The sequence below is a fragment of the Lissotriton vulgaris genome, chromosome 2_1 (genome assembly GCF_964263255.1).
Source record: "Lissotriton vulgaris chromosome 2_1, aLisVul1.2, whole genome shotgun sequence".
NCBI classification, from domain to species: domain Eukaryota; kingdom Metazoa; phylum Chordata; class Amphibia; order Caudata; family Salamandridae; genus Lissotriton; species Lissotriton vulgaris.
Genome location: NC_141687.1, coordinates 763,876,321 through 763,903,961, shown reverse-complemented (window position 1 = coordinate 763,903,961; position 27,641 = coordinate 763,876,321). Strand labels below are relative to the sequence as shown.

General features: G+C 45.1%; 2 protein-coding genes across 2 annotated transcripts in view; one reads left to right on the top strand and one right to left on the bottom strand.

The window, feature by feature from the left end:
* PPIG (peptidylprolyl isomerase G) overlaps positions 1-24,280 on the bottom strand; it is a 411,062-nt gene extending 386,782 nt beyond the window's left edge. The window contains exon 1 of the mRNA XM_086956077.1: positions 24,125-24,280. The gene's annotated coding sequence lies outside the window, so the exon portion shown is untranslated. The remainder of the gene's footprint in view (positions 1-24,124) is intronic.
* Positions 24,281-24,425: 145 nt separating this feature from the next.
* Positions 24,426-26,157, top strand: PCNP (PEST proteolytic signal containing nuclear protein). Its single transcript, XM_086956078.1, has one exon. It carries the CDS (start codon positions 24,621-24,623, stop codon positions 25,257-25,259), a length of 639 nt encoding a protein of 212 aa, XP_086812204.1. The 5' UTR covers positions 24,426-24,620; the 3' UTR covers positions 25,260-26,157.
* The last annotated feature ends 1,484 nt before the right edge of the window (positions 26,158-27,641 follow it).

Genomic DNA, 27,641 nt, shown 5'->3' with positions numbered 1-27,641 from the left:
CAGAGTAGTGAGTAGTGAGTGCGGAATGCAAGTAGTGAGTGCGGAATGCAGAGTAGTGAGTGCAGAGTGAGTGTGCAGAGCAGTGAGTGCAGGTGCAGAGTGGTGTGTGCTGTTGAGTGCAGAGTGGTGTGTGCTGTTGAGTGCAGAGTGGTGTGTGCTGTTGAGTGCAGAGTGGTTTGTGCTGTTGAGTGCAGAGTGGTGTGTGCTGTTGAGTGCAGAGTGCTGTGTATTGGCAATGTAAATGACAATGCCATCTATTTATGATTTAAAGAAAAAAAAGAAATGTCATGAGCAATGCCAATAGCTCCACCTTTAATGATGCCGAGACCATTGCATTGTAAATGCTTGTTTGTAAAGACATACATTACTTAAGACTATCGTGTGAAGCTGCAATAGGATTCCACAGACCCGAGCTATAAGACAGAGGAAAAGAAAACATGTATTTTGCAGGTTATGTGAACGAACTTGTGTTTTATCTTCTTTGAACAAAATACGTTCTAAAAAAAGACTGAGCAAAGATGTCCATAACTGAATTACTTTGCTTTACTGCCACGACCATTTGCAACAAGCGAGGCACACAGGCACAGAAACGTCAACGCAACCCAGGAGTTTGTGTCTCTCTGGATAACTGCTAATGCTGTGGACGCGATGACAGGACAGCGGGAGTTTTAGGAGGGTTCACCCCACTCTACCAACACACCCCCATCCCGAAGGGGCAGGGAGCCTCTTGAGGTGTTTCTACATGCCTTTAACGTCTGCTTCTCGGCATATGCACCCTGGCAGGGTTAGTTTACATTTGACTGCATCCAAAAAAGAAGGCAGAACATAACGCGAGATTTGTTTTGCATTTAAAATTTTACAAAGCGCACAGTTCAGTTCAAAAGCCGTCACATCCGCTGTTGCCATACCCTGCAGCTCTGCTGCTGTGATTACATGTGACTTCTTCATCTGTTCTCCGCTACCAGTCCTGCTCCTGTCACAGCCTCTCGCAAGACTGTCATTTTCTGCTGGTCCACCTGTCACTGCCTCTACTGCCACCCACTCAAGCTTGGTTAAAGGGGGTAAACACCAGAGTGAGTGTGCAGAGATCAGCGACAAGAAACCCAGTGTAGGACTAGGGGACCTCATGTTCACTGGTTCAGGGTAGGAGGTGCCCAGTGTAGGATTAGGGGGCCTCTGGTTGCACTGGTTCAGGGTAGGAAGTGCAACTGACAAAGTAGGGCTCCAATCAAAGCATTCGCTGCAGAGAAGGCACTAAACGTTCCCAAGGCAGCAAAAATACACTTCCAGCATCTGCGCGCGCCTACCAATATTATGAAAACACTCTTTGCAGGGACCCGCACAACGTGTGTGTGCAGCGGTCTTTACGCGTCAGTTCGCAAGGCACAGGAGTGCAAAAAAAACAAGCATTTGCAATGCAATAGGTCTCGCATTAGGAAAGTTTGAGCTATTAGTATTGTAAATGACAATGTTATTTATGTGTTGGTTTTGAGAATAGCGAAATGAATAGCTTTGTCATTTATAATGCCAATAGTTTTAACTTTCGCAAATGTGACATCTTTAGCATTTGTAATGCAATATGTGTGGTATTTACATGACTTAGATGTATTGATATTACAAAGAACAATGGCTTTTATTTTTTACAATAATTAATAGTTAAAAGTTATTGTAATTTATAATGGCACTAGCTTAAATTTTTGTAAATAACTTTTGGGAAGGTTATGTTGTTGGATTTTCTTCACAATAAAATACAATGAACAGAAGTGAAATATTAACATTTTTTTGGTGACATTTGTAATATAACGTGAAACATTGAGCTAACATATTTGAACCAGTTGTTGCGTACCAGACTTTAACATCAGCCAATCGCGCTGATAAAGAGGTTTTAATGTGCACGATTCCAACGATTGCAAGTTGTGTACGATCGAATTTTGAGCAATATGTTCCTGTGACGTGCAGCAAGTTTTCCCTGTTTCAAAACACGATAATGGATGCCTATATAATGCGATATGTAATATTGCTCCGAGCTCAAAGCGGGATTTTTGGCCCAATCATAAAGAGAGCGTCGGGGTTCAATTTTTGGAAGCCCGATTCTTTTGGGGGGAAAAATTAACTTCACCCGTAGATGTATTGTTATTTTTGGGTATAAAACTAAAATGTTGGGATTATTTATGTGTGTAAACTGAAACCATACATACATACACACTTCACCACCGGCCACGTCCTGTAAACTGTGCCCCATCTCGAAATCTATACTCTAAAATTAATTTACTCGCCAATAGTCTCACGGGCATATTTGCTCTGTGACCGCGGCGGCTGGGACACGCTAGTAGCCAGAAGGAGGCGTGCTCGCGACAGGCTGGGGTTCCAGGCAGCGACGGAGGCCTGGCGCGCACCGCCTTCCTGTGCCTTGGGTCTCGTCCCCTTTTCCTCTTCCCAGTGTGCGCACCACGGGGGCCTGATTCATACGCTGGGGGCCTGCAACCGCCGCTTCCTGTGATGTTGGCGGAGGCTGGCGGGGATGCGCCCCCGGTCTGGGGGAAGCAGCCGGTTTTGCAGCCACACTCGGTCCTTCCCCTGAAGCCTGGCCCGCCTTCCCACCACTGCCTCCTCCACCCGGAGCCTCAGGAGCTGCAGAGGAGCCTGACTCTAGACGGGCCGGAGTACGAGGAGGAAGACGTGGTGATTCCGCTGACCGCTCCGGCACCTAACTAGTAAGTTCCGAGATTCGGGGGGGATGGCAGATCTCCGGATGCATGGGGCGGGGGTGTGTGTCTGTGTGTGCGTGCAGGGGGGCTAGGGGGCGTTGGCGTGTGTATGCGTGCGTGCGGGTCTGTGGTGCGTGTCTGTATGTGTGTGTGTGTGTGGTGGGGGGGGGGGCGGCGGCAGCGTGTGTACGTGTGCCTGTGTGGTGTGGGGGCTGGCTGTGTGCGCACGGGAATATGAGGCACGAGATAGGCACGGCGCCGTGCGCGCCCACCAGGTCAAATCTGCGCTCGTGCCCCTCTCGTGTCTACATTCCCAGAAACGGGCAGCAATAGGTCTTGAGCAGACTCTGCTTGACCTAAAAAACAGATCCACAAAGAGCTTCCCTTGTGGGAGCGAGCAGGGACACCATCTGTTTGCAAGTTAATTACAAACAGATGTCGCCAAAGCTCGCTCCCGCAAGGGAATCGCCAAACGTGCACGCACTGCCATTGAAAGCAATGCAATACAGCACGTTTTTGGACAAAAAAAACGAATCGATGCTAAGAGGTCTCCTCCTATGCAGCGCATGCACACTGCGTAGGGGAGACCTAAAAAATAAGCAAAGACAAGCATTGGCATAGCCAATGGGTCTCGTCTTTGGGACCTTATAAGGGTCTAGCCATGAAACCGTTTATATTGCTGCACCAAGGATATTGTGCTGCATAACTAAAAAAGCTATGCCAGTGCTAGTTGTTTATGTTTAGCTGTACAATAATTAGGTATTCAATCTGCAACTGTGCGTTTTTCAGAACACATTTATGACTGGATATAAACGATTTCCTCATTTGTCCTTGCAGGTACTAGAATCATGATTTGAATTGTGCAGCAGGTTCATTGGCACAGGGCCCAAAAGGTTTAGAAATTCAAAGTGCTATATCTTACTAATGAACACTATGCAAATTTTTTTTGCTTTGTCAATTGTTTTTAAACATGTTGCACGGCCGAGCAAGTTCCTGAGCAACATGACTGAAAGTCAAGAAAAAAGTGCTATGATGCAGCCAAAGTGGACGCGTTATAGCGCTTTACTTTCTCTTCAGTGTCCTACATAAGAGATCATAAGCATTAAGCGAGGGCAAGAATGGAATGTAGTGTGAAAAATAAGGGCACACGGTAGGGCAAGAATGGAATGTAGTGTGAAAAATAAGGGCACATGGTAGGGCAAGAATGGAATGTAGTGTGAAAAATAAGGGCACATGGTTAACAGTGTACCTACGGAATACCAGACAACAGGACATTACAGTTATGCAACCAAGGATTAGGGAGCTAGAAGCGGTTCAACTAGATATGGGGATTTGCTACAGGTTCTTACGGCTACAGGTAAGACTGGGGGAGGGACGGACAGCAGCACCCCCTAGCTGAACCAAACACTCTTTTTAGAAGGGCCATCTTCACCTACCAACATCAAACAGTCCACAACTGAAAAAAATGAAAAAATATATTTGCTATGCCAGTTCCGCAAAGAAGTTGTACTCAACTTTTTAACAAACCAGGAGTCAGACTATCAAAATTGTTCAGTCCTGCATTTGATCAATGAGGCAGTGCTAACAATTCTAATTTTGACCAGGAAAGAATAAGAAGGAAAAAGTCATACTTCTGTTGCCGAATGGAAACCATCCCGTTTCTAGGCAGCATAGTATAAAACGACCACCAATCAAAACACCTGTTTAAGTCAATTCGCAATGTCTACACAACCTAGAAAAAGCCTCAATTCAATAATTAACATTCTGACAGTCGGCCTTTTCGATATTAGTGCACAAGCAGTGCAAAATAAAACCAAAGAGCAAGATATAAGCATCAAGCTGAATCTTAAAATTAGCATATCCTTTGTGTGCACAAGTCAGTCATTAATCTCAGCTGAAAGGCTGAAGAGAGGATGTGGCGTAAGGGCTAGAGTGAAATCTACTGGCTTTGGCAGAGCTCTCATTCCTAGAGCTATAGTGACGCCGCTGTGATTTGCATAACTTTTTTCTAGACTTGATTGTATTCCAGTTTCACAGTAATTAATGGAGTTTGTCTATGTGAAAGTGTAAAATTAAAAGAAACAAAAAAAATGGAGACGGAGTTTAAACACAAGCACTTGTAAGGAGTGCGGGGGGGGAGGCAAAGATAAAGGATGTGTCGTAATGGCTGGAGCCGACGTCTGAAGCTGGGGAACCGGGTTTAAGTCTCAAAATACACAGCTCCCAGTGAATGACAAAGAGGTTCCCGGCCTCCCTTCCCTGCCCTTCCATCAGCCACAAGCTCCCAAACTTTCAGAAGCTGAGGTTGGCAGCACAGCATGGTCCACTCACATAGCTTCTGACCCCTCTGGCTGGCTGCCTGAAAGGACGCCCTGGCCAGCTCGCAGGTAGGTGGGGAAGTGTGGGGGTTCACCCTGTGAGCAATAACGTGGATTCATACCAGCTCGGGCATGTCTGTGCTGGATGCGTGTGTGTGCGTGCCTTGTTCTCCAGTTTCGCTGCGAGATGTTGGCCCACGGGTGTAGCCTGGTAATTTAGGGACAGGTACAGGCGGTATGTATAAAAACAGGCCATCATGCCCGTTTCTGTAAGTTCAGGTCACGTTTTGAGAAAGTATGAGCACTCAGGAATTGAACGTAACAATTACTTTTTAGGAAACTTACTGAAAGAACTTTCTTTTTAATTGTGTGTTTTTTGTTTTTGTGTTTCATTCCTGCATCATATTTCTTCAGCCAACACTGTAGAATGTGAACTCCAGTCTATATGGTTCCTCTGGAGAAAGTTCTCTCTTTGCTCCAGTATTTTGGAATCAAGGGTGCTAGTGGTTTGAGTCTTGAGGGGGCGTAGTCTCATTAAACGGAAAGTATACATTTTAAACAATTTGTAGAGTTCCCGAAATTCCCGATTTCATGCATGACTTGCCTATGTAGACCAGCTTTCTTTATTTGCATTCTGGTAGTTGTGGTCCTGGACTTTTAATTGGATAAAGAGGACTACAAGAGCCAGAACGCTAAGGGGAAACAATTGATGTGATCCACTCTACCACGAGCGCCCCAAATTAAGCAGCTGTGCCCTGCTGTGTTCCCAGGGCTAGTAGAGGCGCTTTAATACTAGCAAGTGAACGAACCAAACTGAGGAAACGCTACAATGTTCCGGAATTGAGCTCAGCAGATATAGTGGCTGCCTCGCCGCAAGTCATAGGACATTGTTCCCGTCTGGTCTTTAACTCGTCAAAATTATGTGTTCAGGATGATGCAGACAAGATAGGGGAGGAAGCAAAGAATTAGAGAGAAAGGAACGAGGAGTGGGAAACAAAGGTGTAGAAAGGAAGAAGGCGACGAGAAGGGGTAGAGAGAAAGAGTAGAAAGGGGCAGGCGAGACATAAAAATCAACAAGGACGCCACCCATGGGGGGCCTAACGCGAGACGCAGCGGGGGTGGGGCGGAGAACAGGGAGGGGAGAGTGCGAGTAAACCAGCATGAGTCACAGCTAATCGAGAAGTTTTTTTTCTCCTTTTTCTGCAGTTTTCTACAGTAAATGTGAAAAGCCAAACCGCACGGTGATTGTAACATTGGTTATTTACAATTTTAAAATGCAGATGTACGCTGTGAATCTCTACATAAAAACAGGCTAAAGCGTACTAAATAACTTTAAGCGGTGAGGTACGGGGGTTTTTTGGCATTAAGAAGAAAATGTCAAAACCAATGATACAAAAAAAAAACACAAAAACGTAAATATGTCTAGCGTAGTGTAGGCATGTCCCAGGTGCAGCACACAATCTTATTACGCACACCTATTCATACTCACAGACTTCCGCGTATACAAGAAGAAGGTATCTTTTGCCTGCCCAGTAAAATACCAGTGAGGAATGTCAATGCTTGTAAATGTAAACACAAAGGAAACACGGCATGCTAGAAAAAGCGCACAGCCGAGTGAAATAGAAAGGAGAGAGTTTGTAAAGGGCAGCGTGATAAAACTGCTCAGTATAATGGAACACACGATTCACTTGAGGGGATTTCTACGGGCTACCTGAAACAACAAGCATTGGCCACAAAAGTTATCACGATCGCTTTGAAAGCAAAAGTGATCACGATGACGTGCTAAAAAATGCAAGGAATGCGCGTGCAAGCGAGCGTGCTTTTTGCGCTTTCTAGCAAGCTGGTAGCCGTTTTTGGAGCACTTCCCAAAGCAGCTACTAAATGTCTCTCCGAGCAGCACATGCGCGCTGACTCGGCAAGACCTAAACAAGGGTGCAGGGTAGGAATACCATGACCCCTTAGCTCTGGTGCTGGGGTCCCGCTCTTGTTCTGAAAAAATCCCCTGGGTGGGCCTGAATCCAATGGCATTGTTAAAAAAAAAAAAAAAAAGTGGAGGGCACACAGGGCCCTCCTTCTCAGGCTCTAAAAGCCCCAGGGACCCCCACCTCCCGGAGCTCAAAAAACAGATAATGGGGGGGTGAAGAGGGCATGTGGACCCCCAGGCCACCTGGAACATCACCTTCCCGGGGCCAAATAGTTTTAAAACAATGGGTGAGACACTGCGCGGTCAGCGCAGCCCCTCTCTTCTGGAGCCATTAATGGTCCTGCTGACCGCCCGCCCCCCCGGGCCAGCTCCTGCTATGTCCCAGGGCACCTACCCGCAGGATATAGCTGTTGCTTTGTGGCAGCGGACAGCTCCTGCCAAGCAAGAGCAAACGCTCCGGTTCCCGTGGGAAGGAGCTTTCAAACTGCTCCTGCTTGCTGAAAGCAGAGGTTTCATCTCCTTCCTTGCCGGGAAACATGCGGGCAGGGAAAGAGATGAAAATATTGCTCTTGCACACAAGGATCTGCATTTCCAACAGCTCGCTATGCCCAATAGCAATGCCAGTTCCCGCAGAAGGCGGGGAGCCGACAGAGACAGCGGGGGCCTTGAGGCTTCCACGCGGTGCCATAGCACACTGGGTGTCCTGGGTATGCTCCAGCACACACAGAGGGAAACATGTCCAGGCCCTGGGGGATGGGGTGGCCCGGGGAGAAGAGCTGCACAGACCGCCTCTCACCTTTCAAATGTTCAAATGAGGCCAGGACTCAGGGTTTGGGGTTCCCCAGGACGAAATCAGCCCCTTCCCACACTGAAATTACAGCAGTCCCACTCCCACATTTTAGAGGGAAAACAGAAGGCAGATAAACAAGCAGAAAAGGCAAAACAGAGCAAAAGAGGGCCCTCGGACACACACACCCACTCAGAGACTCAGGCACCCACTCACAGATCCAATGAGACACTCATACACCCACTCATTAACTAACTCAGAGACTCATGTAGTCACTCACAGACCCACTCAGACATTCACGCACACACTCACAGACCTACTGAGCCACTCATGCTCTCACTCACAGTCAATGATTAGCGGTTACAGATAAGAGATAGACTTTTTTAAACCCTTAGAAATTCACTTTTAAAATAACCAAAGGTTACAGAGACGTTATAGTTAGGAAAAAACATTAAAAATACATTCGAAATTTACTGAAAAAAACCAAAGGCTACCGGGATGTTAATGTTAGGCTTAGACTTCACTCATACAAAACCAGTGAATTTCAGCAGTTTCCGCCTCAGCAACACACTGCTGATGACTTCACATATTACATCACTCATGACATGGTGAAATAAAATGAAAAAAAAAACGTTTTGCCAGGCCTAAACCTTTCTTTTTAGGTTGAGCCTAGCGCAGCGAGCATGCTCTGCTCTGTGGGATGCTTCGTGTAATCACTCCAAACTTCTCTGTGTGGGTAAGACTCCTCCCACACATATGATTGGCCTTTGCGTGTGTCTTTCAGTAATGAAAGCACGCAAATGGCCAGAGGCGGGCTAATGTCCCACCTCTTCTTCAAATGTTCACTCCCACAGCGTTTTGCTATCGGGAGAGAGCAGCGGCGCGCAGGCTGGCAGCTGCATTCCTCATTCTGGATCAGGTTACTAATTGAACAGAAGGCGCCGCAGTGCTTTTTTTCAAAATGCGTGCTCAGTCGCGGCATGGGGCGCTGCAGAATACCCCCGCCCTTGCCCTGGTTATATCAACAAACAGCTGCTGGGCTGGGGAGCACAGGGCATCTGCACCTGGGCTCTGGCAGCTGAGTTTACATTCATCGACGGGCACCCAAACTCCGGGTAGCAGCTCGGCGGGGCTGCCGTCTCTGTTTTTGAACACCTGCTGTGTTTCGCCTCTCTTCCACTTCCCTCGGTGGAGATTGAAGCATTGTCCCCCCCACCGTCCTCTCCATTGTTTCCAGACGGAAGTCACAATCTTCCCTCCATCACTGACAGAAGTTTGGCTTTTTGATTCCAGCTGCATGTTTATTCAGCGTGAGCCGCTGATGTGTCATTACCTTCTTTGAAGATTACGGGCTTTAAAGCTCCCTCCGCCCACTGGCTTTATTATGGGTAGGGAAACTATTCTTTTTTATCTTTCAAGATAGGTCAGCTGGCCCCGATAAAGGCAGGTTGCCTTTTTAACTCCGGATACAGATGGGGCTCAGCCTCACAGGGCAGGCCGAGTTCCATCTGTCACACTGACACATAAGCCTGTGTATTGCAGTTGGCAGCCTTGCGCAGATTTCCGAGCCATGAGTCACATACAAGGTAATAAGAACCCTCGACCCCCCTTCCCCTTCCTCGCTTTACTTCAGTTTAAAAGTGGTTAAAAGGTTGAAAATAACAATACTGACATAAATTGTATTTTCCAATCAATGCGTTCCTTAACCCCTTCGGGGCGGATGACGAGCTGGGCTCGTCATGGCGTAGCCTCCTCGCACGCTGATGACGAGCCCAGCTCGTCACGTAACATGCGATTTAGAAAATCTCCGCGTAGGAGCGGAATTGCGCTAGCGCGCATGTGGTTAACCAATCTCAGACATGACTCTCTAGAAATTCATCATATATTATCCACTTTTTTCCTCCTCCAAATCAGTTTACCTATAGCCCCACCCCCACCTTTTCTCTGCATCTTGCTGCTGACCTCTGGCCCTAGTTTCTGTAAATACCCTTTCTTCTTTTTTTTTTATTCTTTATTTTAATCCATGAGTTCACGAAGTGGCACAAATATTACAAATAAAATAACATATTACTCAAAAACAAATCAAGACAAAACAAGCATTGGAAATGCAATAGGTCTCGCATTAGGAAAGTTTGAGCAATTGGTATTGTAAATGACACTTTTTTTATTTATGTGTTGGTTTTGAAAATAGCAAAAGTAATAGCTTTGTCAGTTACAATGTCAATAGTTTTAACTTTCGCAAATGTGACACCTATAGCATTTGTAATGCAATGTGTGTTGTCTTTACGTGACTTAGATGTATTGATACTGCAAATAACAATGGCTTTTAATTTTGTAAATAATTAATACTTAAAGAAAATTTATTGTAATTTATAAATGGCAATAGCTTAAACGTTTGTAATTTAATTTTGTGAAGATTATGTTCAGTGTATTTTATTGTGACGAAAATCCAAGAACATTGCATTTGCACCTGGTGGTGTATGTGGTGGTGGATGTGGTGGTGGTGGATGTGGTGGTGGTGGTGGTGGATGTGGTGGTGGTGGTGGATGTGGAAGTGGTGGTGGATGTGGAAGTGGCGGTGGATGTGGTGGTGGCGGTGGATGTGGTGGTGGTGGTGGATGTGGTGGTGGTGGATGTGGTGGTGGTGGATGTGGTGGTGGTGGATGTGGTAGTGGTGGTGGTGGATGTGGCGGTGGTGGATGTGGCGGTGGATTTCATGATGGATGTGGTGGTGGATGTGATGGTGGTGGTGGATGTGGTGGTGGATGTGGTGGTGGATGCGGTGGTGGATGCGGTGGTGGATGCGGTGGTGGATGCGGTGGTGGATGGGGTGGTGGATGGGGTGGTGGATGGGGTGGTGGATGGGGTGGATGTGGTGGTGGATGAAGTGGTGGTGGGTGTGGTGGTGGTGGTGCATGCGGTGGTGGTGGATGCGGTGGTGGTGGATTTGGAGGTGATGGTGGAGATGATGGTGGATGTGGTGGACAGTGCACACAGTCAGAGCAGCGTGCACCAAAAACAAACACAGCCCATACAAAACCGAAACAGCATATATCAAATGCAGAGACGGTTCACACAGAACATGAGCACCGTGCACCTAAAGAACACACAGCCTATGCACAACTGAAGCAGCATGCATTAATAGTTCCGACAGTACACATAACACGAGCAGTGTGCATCAAAGTACACAGGGATTAAGCAGCATGCAGCCAAACCAGCATTTCCCAAACAGTGGGTTGTGAGACCCACAGGTGGATCGTGCGCCAGTTTAGTCGAGTTGAAAAAGTCCCAGCATATGCAAGCAATTAGCTTTTCGATATTGCTATTTAATAATAAATGTAGCAGTATTAGAAAAAATGACATGCCTAGAGGAGAGGGAGGCTGGAGAGGAGAGAGGCAAGAAAGAGACGAGAAGGAGGGGGGAGGACAGAGGAGAGGGGGTAAGAAAGACACGAGGGGCGGGGTGGGGGGAGAGGGAGGCTGGAGAGGGGGCAAGAAAGAGATGAGGAGGGTTGGGGGGGGTAGAGAGGCCAGAGGAGCTGTGAAGCATCCAGACTGTCCTGAAGGAAATAAGGTGCGAGGTCGGGGTGAGGCCAGAAAGAGTTGGGAAGGGAGGATGGAGAGGAGATAAGTATATGGCAGTGGGGACGGAAAATAAGAGATGCGGAGAAGAGAACGGTTTTACGCGGGAAAAGTGAAGGAGGGCGCTGCAAGGCGAGAAAAAATCAGAAGATAAGAGGGGTGGGGAGAATAGAAGGAGATGAGGACGGGTACGCAGAGGGAGAGAAAATGAAGAAAATGAGGCGAGAGCGGAGAAGAGAACGAGATACAGATGAGACGACGGCGGAGGGGACGAAAACAATGAGATATGGATGAGAGGATGAGACGGAGGCTGGAGAAGTGAAGTGCGGGAGAAGGGTGGGGGAGCGAGCATAGGAAAAAGGAGAGAATGGGCTTCCGAGAGAATTAATAGTGGAGGGGAGAAGAGGAAGGCCGTAAGGCGCAGAGGGAAGAGAGAAAAGAATGAAATGTGGATGCGTAAGAAGGGAAGAAAAGAAAGTGAGGGAGGGGGCTCAAGGGTGGGATATTGTAAGAAATGGGGGGGGGGCAAAGAGAAGTGATGAGAAGAAAGAAAGAAAGAGCATTAAAAGAGAGTGCCGCTCTAGAGGGTACACGAGAAGAGGGAGGACAGGGCATGAAAAGGGTGTGTGCACACTTTAGAGTGTGCATCTGATCTGAAGATGCTTTAAGGTGGTGAGAAGGGGCAAAGGGAGGGCTGGGGAAGTGATGACGTGGAAGAAGTGAGACGTAGGCAGAGATGGGGGTAGAGGAGTAGGTGCAATGGCATGGTATAGTGAGGGGGTGTGGCGTAGCGGAAGGAAAGAAGGAGCACGAGAGACTGCGCAGAGGTGTCAAGAGAGTGACATCCATGTGTGGTGGTGTGCATCAGGATGCACTGGGACAAAGGCAGTCAGAGAACGAGGGAAATGAGACAGACCACGTGGAGAAAGAGACAGCAAAGTGGAGAGGATGGTTATAAGATTAGCAGGTCGAAAAGTGGGGAAAGAGGTGAGATGCGGAAGGACTGCATTGTGCACGCGAGAAGGAGGGGAGGAACAAGGGAGGGGAAGGAAGAACACGAGCTGGAAAGGGGGCAGGAGATGTAACGAAAAAGGAAGAACAAAAACGGCGGTTGGATGGGCAAAGGAAGAAAGAGGCGACACACGAACTGGAAAAAATAAAACTAAAAAAGGAGAAAATTGGAGATATAAAATCGAAAGGGGTGAAAGAGGGGGAGGCAGGAAAGTAAACGGAGAGCGGTGAGACAAAACGAAGACGACTTTCAGGAGGAGAGCGTGGGAAAGGAGAGGAGGGGAGAGCGGCAGAAGAAGCCGAATGAGAGAGATCGAATGAGGAGAGGAGAGAGGCGGGGCAGGAGCCCGCTTGTTAATAAATAATCCCCGGAGGTGGTGATATTTCCCGGGATTGTGACAGAACATTTCTCGCTGCACCAACACAAACAGAGGCAGCGAGAGACATGTCACCGGGGGAGGGGGCGGGTGTCTGCGCGCTGCTCCGGGGACAGCGGGGGAGGGGCGTGTGTGCGGTGCTGCTGGGGAAGGCATGCGGGGCTGCTGAGCAGGGACATTTGAAGGATGTAAGGGGCCCTGGGCCACACGTATTATGCTTGGGTTAAGGAAGAAAGAGAACGATTGCGCCAACGAAAAAATAAACCGGTATACGGATGTAATTTACCTTGACAGCAGAGAGGTGACCAATGGACGGAGGGAAGAAAGAGAAGGGGAGGGTTGGGGAGAAATGCGACACGGCGGGCAGGGGAGGGGGCGGAGCGGGTAAAAAAAAATAAACAAGACGGAGGGAAGAGAGAAGGGGAGGAGAAATGCGACGTGCGGATGAGGGAACTGATGTGCACGCGCTTTTAAGCTCAATGCGCATGCGCATTGAGCTTAAAAGTCACGGGCACTGCAAGGAATCGCCACGATTCCTTGCAAGTAAGTTAAAGAGTGGATAAGCCCCCATAGTCTCGCAAGCTCGATGCGCATCGACAGGCGAGACCTAAAAAAGGAAGAAAAAAAATGCCTCTTCATATCTATGAATTACATATCTGTCCAATATATACATGACTTAGAATGTGCGGGGCTACTCCCTTCTTAGACATATTGCAACTGCTGCTGTCTATCAATTCGAAATTTCTTTACGTGGTCATTAAGCGTGTTTAAATGCCTGCACAAATAAAAGATATGTACAATGTCAGCAGCTTCAGTCCCACAACGAAAACACTTGCCCCCATTAACACAACCCCACTTTGATATTTTAGCTGGTGTATAATATAAATTAAAGATGGTCTTAAAATGTTGGGTATATAGATTTGCAGACATAAATAGTAGCCCTGCCAGCTCTATGGAAATCTCCAATTGTATGCCCTGGCACCCCAATTGATTATCCCATTTATGATTTTGGGCTTTCAAATCATTATCCATTGTGCCCAGCATTAGAGTATAGAGTGTGGCAATCCGTACATTTTTACTAACTACCTCGACAAGAGGATTAGCTTGAATTTTCCATCGGGCTTTTAAAAAATAATCACGCAATTGTAAATATTTGAAAAAATCAGCCCGAGGCAAATGAAATTGATTCCTTAGCTGATCAAAAGACTTCATGGCATCAACTAAAAATAAATCACCGACTATGCACACCCCTTTGTCCCTCCATTTACTCACCACCCGGTCCCAAAATACTACTGGGAAAATAGTCATTTCCGTTAATGGAGTGTGCCAGGATATTTTATCTCTACCATATCTTTTTTTAACCGCAGTCCATACTTTGTATGCAGCAATAAGAACCTTAAACCGAGTATGTTGGTAGTAACTCCAATCCACATTAATAAACAATCGAGTTTTAGCCTCACTACCTAAGAGCATTTGATAAATAGCAGGGGATTCAGCCCTTGTAGTTGGTTCAATACCAGTCAAAAGTATGTTTATATGCTGCATCATACATGCATAATAATACATTGTGAAGTCTGGAACGGCCCAACCCCCTTGTTCCCTGGGTAGCACGATGTACCGCATCGCTCTTTGTGCTTCACCCTGAGTCCATATAAACCTAGCACATATTGATTGTAATAAAGCACGGTTAACATGTGAGATCTCATGGGGTACTGCTCAAAAAAATATAGTCTTTTCGGCAAGATTAACATTTTAAGAACTTTACATCTTCCCACCATAGTCAGATGTAAACACTCACAACGATCCAATTGCTTACGAGTCTCCAATATAAACCACTCAGTTGGACTCAACCGTTGCCCTCAAACAAGCCCGGATTATAATCCCCAGATAAATCACCTCCTGGACAGCCCTTTGGTCATCAAAAGCATATATATTAGCACATAATATTTGAGTCTCTGTTGAATTCAATTTATAGCCGGATGCCACCCCATATTGTACCGCCAATTGCTCTATTTCACTTATAGCCATTGGTGGATTGGGTGTCACAACTGCCACATCATCAGCATATGCCAGAACTCGAAATTGATCTTGCTGGAGCCTAACTGAGGTTATCCTAGGGCTATCTTCTAACATTCTTAAAAATGGATCGATATATAAAGAAAATAATAGGGAGCAGGGGCATCCCTGCCTTGTACCATGCGTGATTAAAAGCGGCTCAGACTCAAGACCCATTATGCAAATCCTAGCAACTGGTTTGCAATATAATGTTTGTAGCGCCGAGAGAAATTGTTGTTTGAACCCTCGACGTTGCATCACCGCCCACATGAATCCCCATGAAAAGCGGTTGAAAGCCTTCTCGGCGTCTAATAAAATAAGACTAAATGGTTCCCCTCTGCAATTAGCGTAGTCCAAAAGCGTTATCAATCTATTGACATGATTCGTCGTTTCCCGTTTAGGAATAAAAACATGCTGTCGCGTTGATACCAGTGGCGTTATAACCTCCGCAAGCCGAGTGGCTAAAATTTTTGAATATATTTTACTATCTGCATTCAGCAGAGAAATGGGACGGTATGAAGCCGGGACCTCAGGAGGCTTATCTTTCTTCCCAAATACGACAATGCTGGCCCCATCCCAAGTTGCTGGGGATGCGCAATCCTGAGCCAGTCTGAATGTCGCCAAAATGTCCTCCTGCAGGACACCAAAGAAAGTTTTATAGACCTCTAACGGTAATGTATCTGGCCCTGCGGCCTTTCCATATGCTAATTCATTTACAGCCCTTTCTAATTATCCCCTAGTTATAGGGGCCTCCAATTGGTCCGCCTACAAGTCATCCACGCTCTGGTCACAAAAGCGCTGTATCAAAGACTCAGAGTTTTGCTGATTATATTCTTCTCCAGTATACAGTGCTTCATAATATTCTTTGAATACTGCTAATATCCCAGCCTCAATTTCCACCCGATTCCCCCTTAGATCAAAGCTCTCACCTTTTGTGCCAGACACCGACCACTTGCCTCCCCATATTCATAATTCAGTTGTCGATTCACTAGATATTTTTTAGCTGCCTCTTGACTCCAATGGAGGTTTATTTTGGCCTTACACCTGGAGACCTCTGTTGTGGCGTCTCCTATATTTACTCCTCCATGTATAGCCATCATAAGCTTTTCTTATGCACGCCTCAATGCACAGTACAACGCCTGTAAAATGCTCCTAAGTTGTTTCTGCCTCTATACACCATAACTAAGAACTTCCCCCCTAAATGCAGTTTTAAAAGCATCCCACACAAAACCGGTAGTTGTACTGCCACGGTTAATCCGAAAAAAAAAGCTGTATTCCATTCATTCATGTGAGCGACACATTTTTCGTCCAATAGCAATTACCTATCAAAAGAGAAGACACATGGCCTAAATGTTGTTCGAATATCAACCAAAGTCAAGATCAAAGGGCCATGGTCTGAAGTAGCTCTTGGATAAACTTGAATTTGGGCATCCTTCAAAAGATGGACCAGGGCGGGAAAATAATCCAACCTCACAAGTTTTTGATGTGGACATGAATAGAAAGTATAACCAGTGTCCTCCCCCTCAGAGTAGCTCAGACATTGACCAAGCCATGTGCTTCCACAAAGGATTGGAGAGCCCTACATACTTTTGGCCTTCTACCGGAATAACGATAATTCAAATTTCCTATAGAGTTAGGTGCAAGATGAATGTAAAAGTCTCCGCAGACTATAAGTGGCGTAGGCCATAGCGCCAGTTCAACATTAAGTGACTCTAAAACTGATATCTCATCAAAGTTCGAGCCATAAATAGAACACATTTTAAAATTTGATGCCCCACTAACACACTCAGCTATGGCCCATCTTCCATACTTCTCAGTTAATGTTCTACCTTTACTGGCAATATGCTTTTTTACCAAAATTTCGACCCCCCTTGATGTGATTGTTCCGTACATGATAAAACTTTGTACCCCAGCTCACCTAACACTTTTCGCTTAGCCCATGCTATATGGGTCTCTGGGAGGGTCTCTGGGAGACAAATTAGATCACACTGAAGCATCTGTAGCTCACTCGCCACTCGCTGCCTTTTATTAAGATGATTCAGGCCCCTAACATTCAGAGAGCCCATCCTAAAACTTTTATCCGCCATCTACAGACCATACATTGTACCATAAGCCGTTGTTGCTCAAATATCACGAAAAAAGTGAACTCATTTATCATTTCTCTTTTTCTCCCCAACCCCCACCTGAACCCCTGCCCACTCCCAAACCCCCACCCCACCCAAAACGAGGCGTAAGGACCATGTCCTCAATGACGCAGTGCCTGTGGACTCCCCCCCCACACGGCCCTCACCCTTGATTCACCCGTCACAAAAACAAAGCCGCTCAAATGCAAACACCCTTTCAGTTACCTACCAAACTGTACATGTTAATTGCAGCACTTTTATGGCATCCCCCCAGACTACACCTGGCACGCTGCACAATACATAACCAAATAATGCACATAACTGTGTATCCTAATATTATTATCTATACTCTAATGCTGGGCACAATGGATAATATTATTACCATATTAACAATGCACTGAAAGGGCAAAAACGAAAAAAAGGACATTCTGATGCTTATGCTCGTGCTAACTAATTCCCCATAGACTTCAGAAATTCTTGCGCGACTATTTCCGATGTAAAAAATTTAATTTTTCCCTTGTGAATTACTTTTAGCTTAGCGGGATTTAACAACAAAGGCCTGCCCTCCTTTAGCCTGAAAAGCTGGTATTAACTGCTTTTTTTATGTCATCTTTTATTTTCCTTCCTCCTCCTGTTCAACTGGCTTGTGTGGTCTACAAGTCTCAATTTTCCTAGTCTTCCACTAACTCGATGTTCCCGCCACCTCTCAGTTTCCCCGCCTCACACCACCTTTTCTCCCCCATCTCTACTTCACAGAGCCAAATTGAGAACCACGTGTGCAATACAAGCTCCGAACTGTAGCGAGCCTTGCGAGAGCCTCGAACACCTCATGGGAATTTGGGAAGCGCGCCCCTCCTGCAGAAGATTTATGTTTAAAAACAAGGCTAAATGCAGCATCTCTCAGCCATTTCCCCCAATTATATTGGCTTCTAAGTTATATATTTAGAAATATAATCTATACTACTATTATAAAGAGAGAACACAAACCTTTTGGCAAGGTAAACTCGGGAACCACAGCGCCAATCCACACACCCAATACATTGTTGTAATCCTCAGGGTGTGCAGATGGACATGGGCTATAGAAAATGTAAAAAAACTTAAATTTAAAAATATAACTTTAAAAAAAAAGTAGTGCCCTGAAAGTAGCGCCGGCCGCGACGCTGACGGCCACGACGTAGCGCTGGCCGCAACGTACGTGATGACGAGGAGGAGCAGCGGTGAAGTGAGGAGCTCGGGGAGGAGCAGCGGTGAAGTGAGGAGCTCGGGGAGGAGCGGCGGCTCAGGTATGGCTCTGGGACACGGGACGGGAGGGAGCCGGTGCGGGAGGTTGGCTCGGAACAACTGCAGTAAGGCTCAGGGACTGGGGGCAGCATTTCAGGCTTGCATGCACTCCCACCCCGGCCCCCGCCCGCCACGACATTGTTTGGGACACAGACAATGTCGTGGCGGGCCGGGGCGGGAGTGCACGCAAGCCTGAAATGCTGCCCCCAGCCCCCTTCTGCCCCAGGCAACGCTGGGGCGGGCTGCTAGTATCTTCTAAAGGTAAATTCATAAACTAGCTCTGTGCTTTTAGGATCTGACACAAGAGCAGTTTTAATGACCAACATCAAATGCACTGTTCAGGAAATGGCGTGCCCGCTTAAATGACTGAGCAGACAAATATCTGTGGTCACATGGAAAATATTGGCCATATCATAAAATGGTACCCATGTATGAGGTATTCTACCCACTGCCTTTCTCTGCCAGCAGCAATCAAATATCCTGCCTGAGGAATTGAAATAACATCATTTCTTCCATTAGATGCCTTTACGTTGCCATTAAAAACCTCTGCTCAAATTTCCAAGTGTGCTGCCAAAAAACACAGTGTGCTGCTACGTGTGCCAGTCGGCCGGGGACATCTCGTAAATAGACTAGGGCGTTACCATTTTTGTAAATAGTTTTCAGGTAAAGCATCACGTGCCTCTCTCATTGTTTCTTAGCATGTAAATAATAGTATTCGGGTAAGGAATCACGTGCCTCTCTCACAGCTTCGTAGCGCCTTTAGTAGTGCTCTGCTCTCCTTTTTAGTTCTGAACTGCTGACAGCCTTAGCTCTCTTGCCAGTTTCATTTTTCCAAAAATGTTAATCAAAAATACAAACATTTCACATGAATAGAGTGACTGTGTCAGCTATCGTTATTGATGGATCTGTTCATGTGTTGTCCACGATTTAATTCCGCCCCCTTGGACTACAGCAAGGGGTGCGGAGTCCCCTCAGTTAAACCACCGTTTTTCTAGACTGAGTAATGGCATATTAGTCCTCTTCATACAAAGTCGTCCACTTCACTGTCAGAATTAGTTACCTGATTTCAGCATTTGCTTCATGTTTTCGTAATTTATTTTTGCAACAGGTTTAATTTTACTTTTTTCCAAGCATATGCATGCCACCTTTAGACGGCGACATTTTTTCTTTTTTTATTATTGCTTTTTCACTTGATTTCCTTTGTTGTTAGTTTTGAACAGGTAGGACTTCAGTGTAAGTAAGGAAACGCAATACTTTAATACATAGATAATGCACCACTTGCATAGTAATTAATTGGGTTATAATGTCTGCCTTTAAATTATGGGAATGACTGGATTATTAACAGGATAATGTGCTGCATGGCTAAATAGAAGTTCCCAAGGGCGAGACCTATTAGCTATGCCAATGCTTGTTAATACTAATAAGTCACACCTAAGGTAGTCCCCCAAAGGCTCATAGGGTAGGGTGCATTGCATTAAAATAGGACAAAGTCATTTTTCGCTACTGTCAAGGACTACCTGTCCCACTCACTACCACAGAGTTACCGTATTACATTTAATAAGTGCTAATGTTAGACTGGGAGCAGATAGAAATATACTGATAACACTCAAATGAATTGCAATTTAAATTCTTCTTTAAATGATGAGGTTGGGTTTTAAGTTACAATTCTAAAAATGGCACTTTGAGAGAAACTTGCCACTTTCTTGTCCCAAACAGTGAATGAGGTGGCCTGCACACCGTAATTCACACATTATAGTCCATTTAATCAAGTCCATAAAATGTTCACAAATTGCGTGCAGTACTGGGCTGTAAACGATTACCTGCAGATCATACTGCGCGTAGAAAGATATGACTGAGCAAGCAGTTACCCCTGACGAAGGGCTTGACTCAAGCCCGAAATGCATTTGGTTTTAAATAAAAGAATGCTGCTGTGAACTATTCAGTGTATTTGGATCTTATTTTCTGAAGAAGTCCGGATGGGCGCACGAAAATATGAGAAGTTCTTAAAATGCAGGACGATATACATGTGGATTGGATAAATGAGATGGAGAAATTGAGGCAAACATTAAGAATATTATTGGATAAACTTTAAAGAAGGTTAAATGGTTGAAAATAGGTTGGATCTGGTATCCATTGAAACTCAGTGCGTCTGGGAGTGGAGCGTGTATCACGCGCTCCCCACATGTTTGTACTTTCTTGTCCCAAACAAATGTGCTTTTCTGCCTGCGTCATCTGACTTAATGCCTCTGCTGTTGGGGTTTGTGCACTACATCCAGACAGTGACACAAAGGGGGCTTAGATGCAGACAGGATGGGCCATTCTTGAAAGATGGCTGGGGAAGAGATGTACCCAGCCCTATTTACACTTCAAAGGGCTTTGCCTACTACACACACAAATGAACCTGATAACAGGCCTGCCCTGTCTTATCGCCCCAGACATTTTGGAGCCTTGACCAGGAGAAGAACTTGGGAGTCCTTCCACACAAAGGCTAGCACCAGGTATAAATATTGGACCACCAGAGACACTCATCACAACACTCCTGGACCTGTGGAAAATTCAGAAGGAGTACTACTCTGCTGCTTGAAGGACTGCCTTGCTGTATGAAGAAGAAAGACAGGATCTGCCTGCCTTGATCCTAGGTTACCCAAAGTGACTTGAAAGTCAGTTGGCTGGCCTCCCGTGTTAGCTACAGGCACACAATAATCTTCAGAGGCTTCTGTGCAACTGTCCTGCTGACCAGCTTCAACTGGACCTGCCTGAGCCTTGCTGCTGGAGGGAGTCTGATCTGTAAGGGGTGCCACTAGGTACTGGACCCTTGACTGGAATCAGTGGAAACTCCTCCAAGAAGAAAAGGTAAAAATTGTGAAGTTTTGGTTTGTTGCAACTGCGTACAGGCCCATTCATGGCAGAGCTCCGCCACCTGCAACAACTGTCAATGCAAAGCTTCGGTGAGACCTGCGCTTTGTGCCAACAGCAACTGTGTATGATGACCAGCAATCTGAGATATGCAATTCGGCCTACGGCCGTAAAAGTCTAGTATGTTAGACCTGCTCTTTGCGCTGAAATCCTCCTCCTCGCGATTGCATTTTTTTGTATTTCGGTTATCATTTTACTTATAAAAATGTACTCTATTTTTTCTAAATTTATTTGGGATTTTTCTTGTGTTGTGTTCTCACTTTATTACTGTTTGTGTGCTGCATAAATCTCTGCACATTGCCTCTAACTTCAGCTTGACTGCTTTGTACCAGGCTATCTGAGGTTAAGTTCAGATTAATTTAGAGATGTTTGTGGTTCACTCAGACAAGGATTAAGGTTCTTTCCTGAGTGGGGATTTCACCTCCTCACTCAAGAAATAACCCAATTGTTTACAGTGCCTTCACACGCACTGGAGTACTGCTCCAGGTAAGGATTACATATTTTTATAAAAGCATGTTTCCACTAGGAATAAGTAGTTGTAAAAGACTAGAAATTAATTTTGTTTGTTTTTACTGTCAATTGTCATCTGAAATAAGAATGATTACTTGAAAGCAAATTATAAGTAGCTTTTGGAAAATTGGTGTTTGGAAAAGTTATTTGAATTGCTCAAAATAAGCAACTGGTCATTTGTAGCAAACGTACCCAGGATTCATAGAATCACCACTTTCCTATTGTATTACAACACAGTCCGCGAGAGTTTGAAGACTAAGACATGACTCAGTAAATTTCTGACATGGGAACCTGCATTCTCAACGTTCCCATATAATGAAGGCTTGCACAAGCTCTACAACCAACTACTGAACCCTTACTCTGGTACACATGCATGTCAAGAACATAGCATAGGTATAGACTTATACCCAACAGCCCACATCCTCCAACAAAGATTACACACGATCATGGAACCTGCTTCACAACTTGGGGCCATATTCATGAACACATTTTCCCATAGACACAGAATGGGCAAAACCCTTTCATGAATCAGGCCCAAAGTCCTTTAAGTGCACAATGAAGTCAACTGTAGTGCTCACAGTCGCGTTCCTCAAAAGTCATAATGACTAAATGCAAATGATGCAAACACAAGAAGATGAATGACAGAGTGCTGAAACTTTTCAGACACTCACCGCCAGTCACAGATCTGGGTTGAATCCATCATCATTCTTTAGCTCACTTCGCCACCTCAGTTCAAGACCCAGCTATATGCAAATCAGACTTGACCCTGTGGCTTATGGGAACAGTCCAGCCCGAACTGCCATGCCAAGTCATCCCTGAACCGGAAACAAGCAGCCTGGGACCGATTTCTGGGTAACACCATTCATCCGCCAGGCTAGCTTGAATCCAGTGGCAAAGTGAGCAAGGGGCCCAAGTCTGGGCATACCTTGCCAACTTAGGGCGAAGAAAGCAAACAAGGAGATGATGGACGGAGCAGTTCAGGCTGGAATGTTCCCATTGGGCGTAGGGTCAAGACTGATTTGCATATGGCTGGGTCGAAATTGGAATGGCACGGTGAGCCAAAAATCGATGGATTAGGCCCAGATCTCTGTACTGGGGTGAATGTATGACATTGTTCTGCGTTCTGTCCATCAATTGTTCCATCAGGAGTTGGGAAATGTATCATGGTTCCAACAACATAACCGACTTATAAAAGAGGAAGTATTGCACACACGGAGTGTGCCGATTGTTACTTTGGTGCTAAGGAGGTTAAAAAGAGAACTATGAAATGTTAGCACTTCTGAGACGTGTGATTTAAGATTGGAATTTTAACTATGTGTGGTGTCCAATGGAGACATAATATTATAATCACCATATTAGCAAGCCTTGCGGAAGCCCGTGTAGGGCAAAACGCGCGCCGGCTGCTGCTTTCTATTAAGAAATAAAATTTGCAATTGAAATCGAGCTACAACTACGGTGATATTCAATCTTGTGGGACTTTTGCACGTGTGATGATATTGTTCTTCATGGTGTATAATGCACACAGGATAAAAGTAACTAATACATGGTGTGCTCTGGTGTCTTTAATCTAAAATGATATTCACAATATCATGTCCTTCAAGATACAAGCAGAAGGTACTAAATATAAAGAAATTCTCATCACTTATATAACCAAATTGCACAATGTGTGAATTAATTGGCAGCGACTTAAATAGAAAGTGTGTATGGTGTATGGAGAACATAATGAGCTGCTGGGATTATTTATGTCATTCCTCTTGGGTTCCACCCACAAGCCATAAATGTGAATGAAGTAGGAAAATCAAAGCTACTTGGACAGAAAAAAGCAACATTCTTAGCGGGTTGCAAGGGTCACCATGCACTCCGCGTAGCCATTGTTACAACCTAATAAATGTCGGTGCTGACTTAAAATATTTCAAATGACATAGATATGCACATCACCAATTTGTCCCTGTATGGCGATGCAGTATCTCGAACTGTTAAACATAGAAATGCCGCCTGCGACTCTAATATTTACATTCGACCGCCTAAGTATAATCACACTATTCGTGATCCTAGGTATAACACATTGGGGTTTCACCAGAGCAAAAAACACACAACTTTAGACTTGCACGATACGTTGTTGGATAACGTTCACGTGACATCAAGTTATTATGTGGCGCTTTTACTTCACTGACTAAGATTAATCTCACAATGAATGTCGAGAGTTAAATGTGGCGTCAATGCGAAAAAGGTCTTGATCAAAACTGCAAGAAAACCATGTTACACCGATCACTGCAGGCAACTGCAGCGGGAAGAAATTCATACTTCAGGTGTACACGGACTGATTACTCGATACAGAGTAAACGGAAATAATCTACTAAAATATTGTTTGCACAGACAAGACATCCGCTGTGGAAGTATTAGAACAGTCTATGGACTACTGACGAACGTCATGCTACTGGGTAGTAGAGACAGACCAGACCCTTGGGTCTTCAGCACAGGCTGCCAATCTACGGCCCTGCTCATGCTTCCCGCCGGTCCCCTGGTACTCACAACTTTCGCGGTTCCGTACACTTGGGGTCGCAAGCCCCGGACAGTACTATCATTGGATCCCACCCTCAAGGATCACGCATAGCTCCGCCAGACTCAAGAGCAAAATGCAGCACCAATCAACACGGTACTTTCCGCACAACAGCCATACTCCGAACTAAGATGGCAGCCATGCAAAACACGTCACACCTTTCCCTGCCAATGGCTTTCTTCAGGGGTCAAAGGTTGCTTCATAGATAAAGAAGAAAGACGAGCTCACTTTAGGGCGGATATAAGAACTGCCTTGACAGCCATGGAAATAGAAAGAGGGTGCAAGTTTAAACCGGAATTACGCGTAATTGACTACGTCATACCAAGCCCCCGACCTGTGCGACGACTTCCATTCAAGCTGAAGCGAAAGGAGACTAACGCTGATCGGACTAAGTAGCGGGAGCAGCGAACCTTCTAACGTGTTCCCCAAAAAATAGGACGGCAGCGCGGCTCACATAGCTGCCGTAAGATGGCGAGCAGCGGAGCAGGGGTCCGAAACCGCTGGGACAAACGCGGGCCTGATGACAAGGCGGTAGGAGCTGTAAATGCCGAGGCCGTTGTGGCTGTAGCTGCAACTGCAGAGGCCGTAAAAACTCCAGAGGCCGTGGGAGCTGTGACTGCCGAGGCCGTGACTTCGAGCAATGGAGGGGAAAGCCCGAAGCGGACCGCTGAGAAACGTCCAGCGGATGACTCAGATGACTCGGATGAGGACAGCGTGGCGCAGCCGGCTGCCCCTAAACTTTCCAAGATCGGATTTGCCGTTGGCGGTAAGGCTGTTCAGAGTCAGCCAGTAAAACCGCAAGCATCGAAGGTTCAAGCGGGGATCTCCATCAAGCTAGCAGCGAATAAGCCGAAGGAAGCGGCTCCGGTAGTTCCAAAAGTACATACCGTAGCATCCGTTTTTAATGAAGATGACAGCGAGCCTGAAGAAATGCCTCCGGAGGCAAAAATGCGAATGAAGAACATCGGAAGGGACACGCCTACATCTGCAGGACCAAACTCTTTCAACAAAGGGAAGCACGGATTTTCTGACAACCAGAAGCTGTGGGAACGGAATATAAAATCGCGACTTGGAGGAGAACATCGTCACCACAATGATCACGACTAATTTATTTTTTCATTGGGACTGGGGTAGGTGCCTAGGACCTCTGTTGGGCCAGGCACCTTTTAAAGGAACAGTTTCATTTTGATGGTCTCTCTAGCTATAAGTCCCCTGAACAATTTGTGATTTGTTTCCTTTTGGTTTTTTTTTTTACAGTGAATTTGTAGTATAATAAACCTTGAACCTGGAGGTTTTGTTTCGTATACCCATTTGAAGAGCGGCACACGTATTCCTTGATTAGATTTGAACATGTTCCGCACAGGTAATAAAATAAGCGGAGCTGGTGCCATTTACAAAATGTATGTTCGGTTCTTGAAATCGTCAAGAGAAGCTGTAGGACTTAATACCAACATGGGATGGAATAGGATATGTTTATCCTTTAAAGAATATAGCGGAATGCCTGGAGCATAGCTTCCGGTTGATGATTCAGTATTGCCTCAGTGACCGAAATAAGAAATGATAGCTGCACATCAGTATATTAAGCATATTCTTCGTGCATAGTTTTTATTAATGAAAAATATTTTTCGGCATAGACGGACGTTTTCAAACCACTGTGCGCAATCTTTTACCGTAATTTGGCACAGATCATTCATTAATTTGTCCATGCTACATGTTGGTCCGTTATTTGGAGACCTGAATGAGCATTATGCCCAAAAGTAGGCTTTCCGAATAGTGACATTAACGAAAACAGTCGTATATGATTGGCTTAAAAGTACTTGGATGTTTCTTGTAGCCGCAATTTACATTTTCAAACATGTTCTAAATTAGCTATTTTACTTTTTTGGCGACATTATGTGATAGATCTGCCTGGTAGTACTCATATTCTGTAACCCTTTTCATAAATTGGTGCTTAAGTTGCCACTTCATTATTAAAAATAACATCGGTGTTTATGTTTCTTTTTCAGCCCGGGGTGAGCGTTTATTTTATTAGGGGGTTGCTCTTACTACATTTCTATAATGAACGTCTGTTTTGTGTATTAGTTGATATACATACGTTTTTACATGTTCAGCCTTTATTTTGCATGCGCTTCATATATTAACCCACCCGACACGTGAAAGTGGATTGTTCTACAGTACATTTTTTTTTTTTATTTCAAATCTTTTTTATTGAAGAATAAGGATAACAATAAAGACAATACAATAACTCTTTAAAGGTACAAATGAGCAAATTCTTGGTATCATGACACTTACAATAATCAAAAAGCAAATCAAGGGAAGAAGATAAGAAAAGGGAGAAAGAGAAAGAGAGGTAGAGAAGGGAAAAGATAGAGGAGAAGAGAAGAAAGAGGTGAGAAGAGAGAGGACAGGTGTATCCATAGAGCAATAGTAGTTGGTTTACCCAGACTTGGCACACTGTGTGCGTAGCAGAGAATATGCAATAAGTATACAGAACCAAAAGCAAACACCTCAAATTCCACCTAGATACTGTCTAGGAAAGTCAATTGTACAGGACATTTTTTATACACGATTTGAACCCCTTCTAGTTCCGATTCTTTGCAGGCGTTGGGAGGGTCTAGAATGTGGTGTAAGCGGTTGGTGGGCTGTACCTTTCAGTGCATGCCAGGCTTAGCTGCACTTTTACATATCAGCTGCAGCAAAGTGTCTAATAAGATGTGCGAGAAAATGTACATTTTGGATTGATACATATTGTAGAGTAATATTAATGACTTTCACTTGCAGATGGACGACTCCCAGGCACGAGCTGCAGTTTTAGGACAAGTCCAAGATTCAACTAGGCATATTTTTCTCCGTTCTCTCTTAACATATAAAGAAATGAATTTACACTATATAACCATTATACACCCAGTAGAGTGTTGTTCAAAGCATCACATTGTAGTCTTGCTGTCTGCTTACAAGTAACGTTTCCGATTATTTGTTTTTCACCAATACTATTCGAACCCTTCACATTTCCAGTTAAGAACCATTACCATCTTCCACTTCTATCGATTGTTGACTGATGTCTGATCCCCTTTAGCTTCGCTTGTCCCATTCGTTCCTGTTTAGTGCCTCACTGTTGCCCTTCTTCCTTGTGCGTATGTAGTGATGAAGTTTTAAAAGTATGATTGTAATACATAAACATGTTAATGAATTAGGAAAATGTTGTGACAGATGTTTTCCCCGTAGATAACGTTCTGCAATACGGTTCGTTCTCTGAGTTACCTTCTGCCCCAGGATTTGTACTCGTCCCTTTGTACTGGCTCTTTCAACCTTTCCCACAGCTGATAGTTTGCTTTATCACTCTAGGTCACTCTTCCTGAGGCTTCTGTGAATAACTCTCGCGTTGTGCAAATGGCATTTAGCATTATCCTAATTCATTACTTAAGTTTATCTATTACAATAATACATCTAAAACCTCAAAACCCAAGCGCAGTGTTTACATTTTATCTT

Excerpts from the sequence above, each read along its gene's own strand:
- PCNP (XM_086956078.1), top strand. The coding sequence starts at position 24,621 with ATGGCGAGCAGCGGAGCAGGGGTCCGAAACCGCTGGGACAAACGCGGG.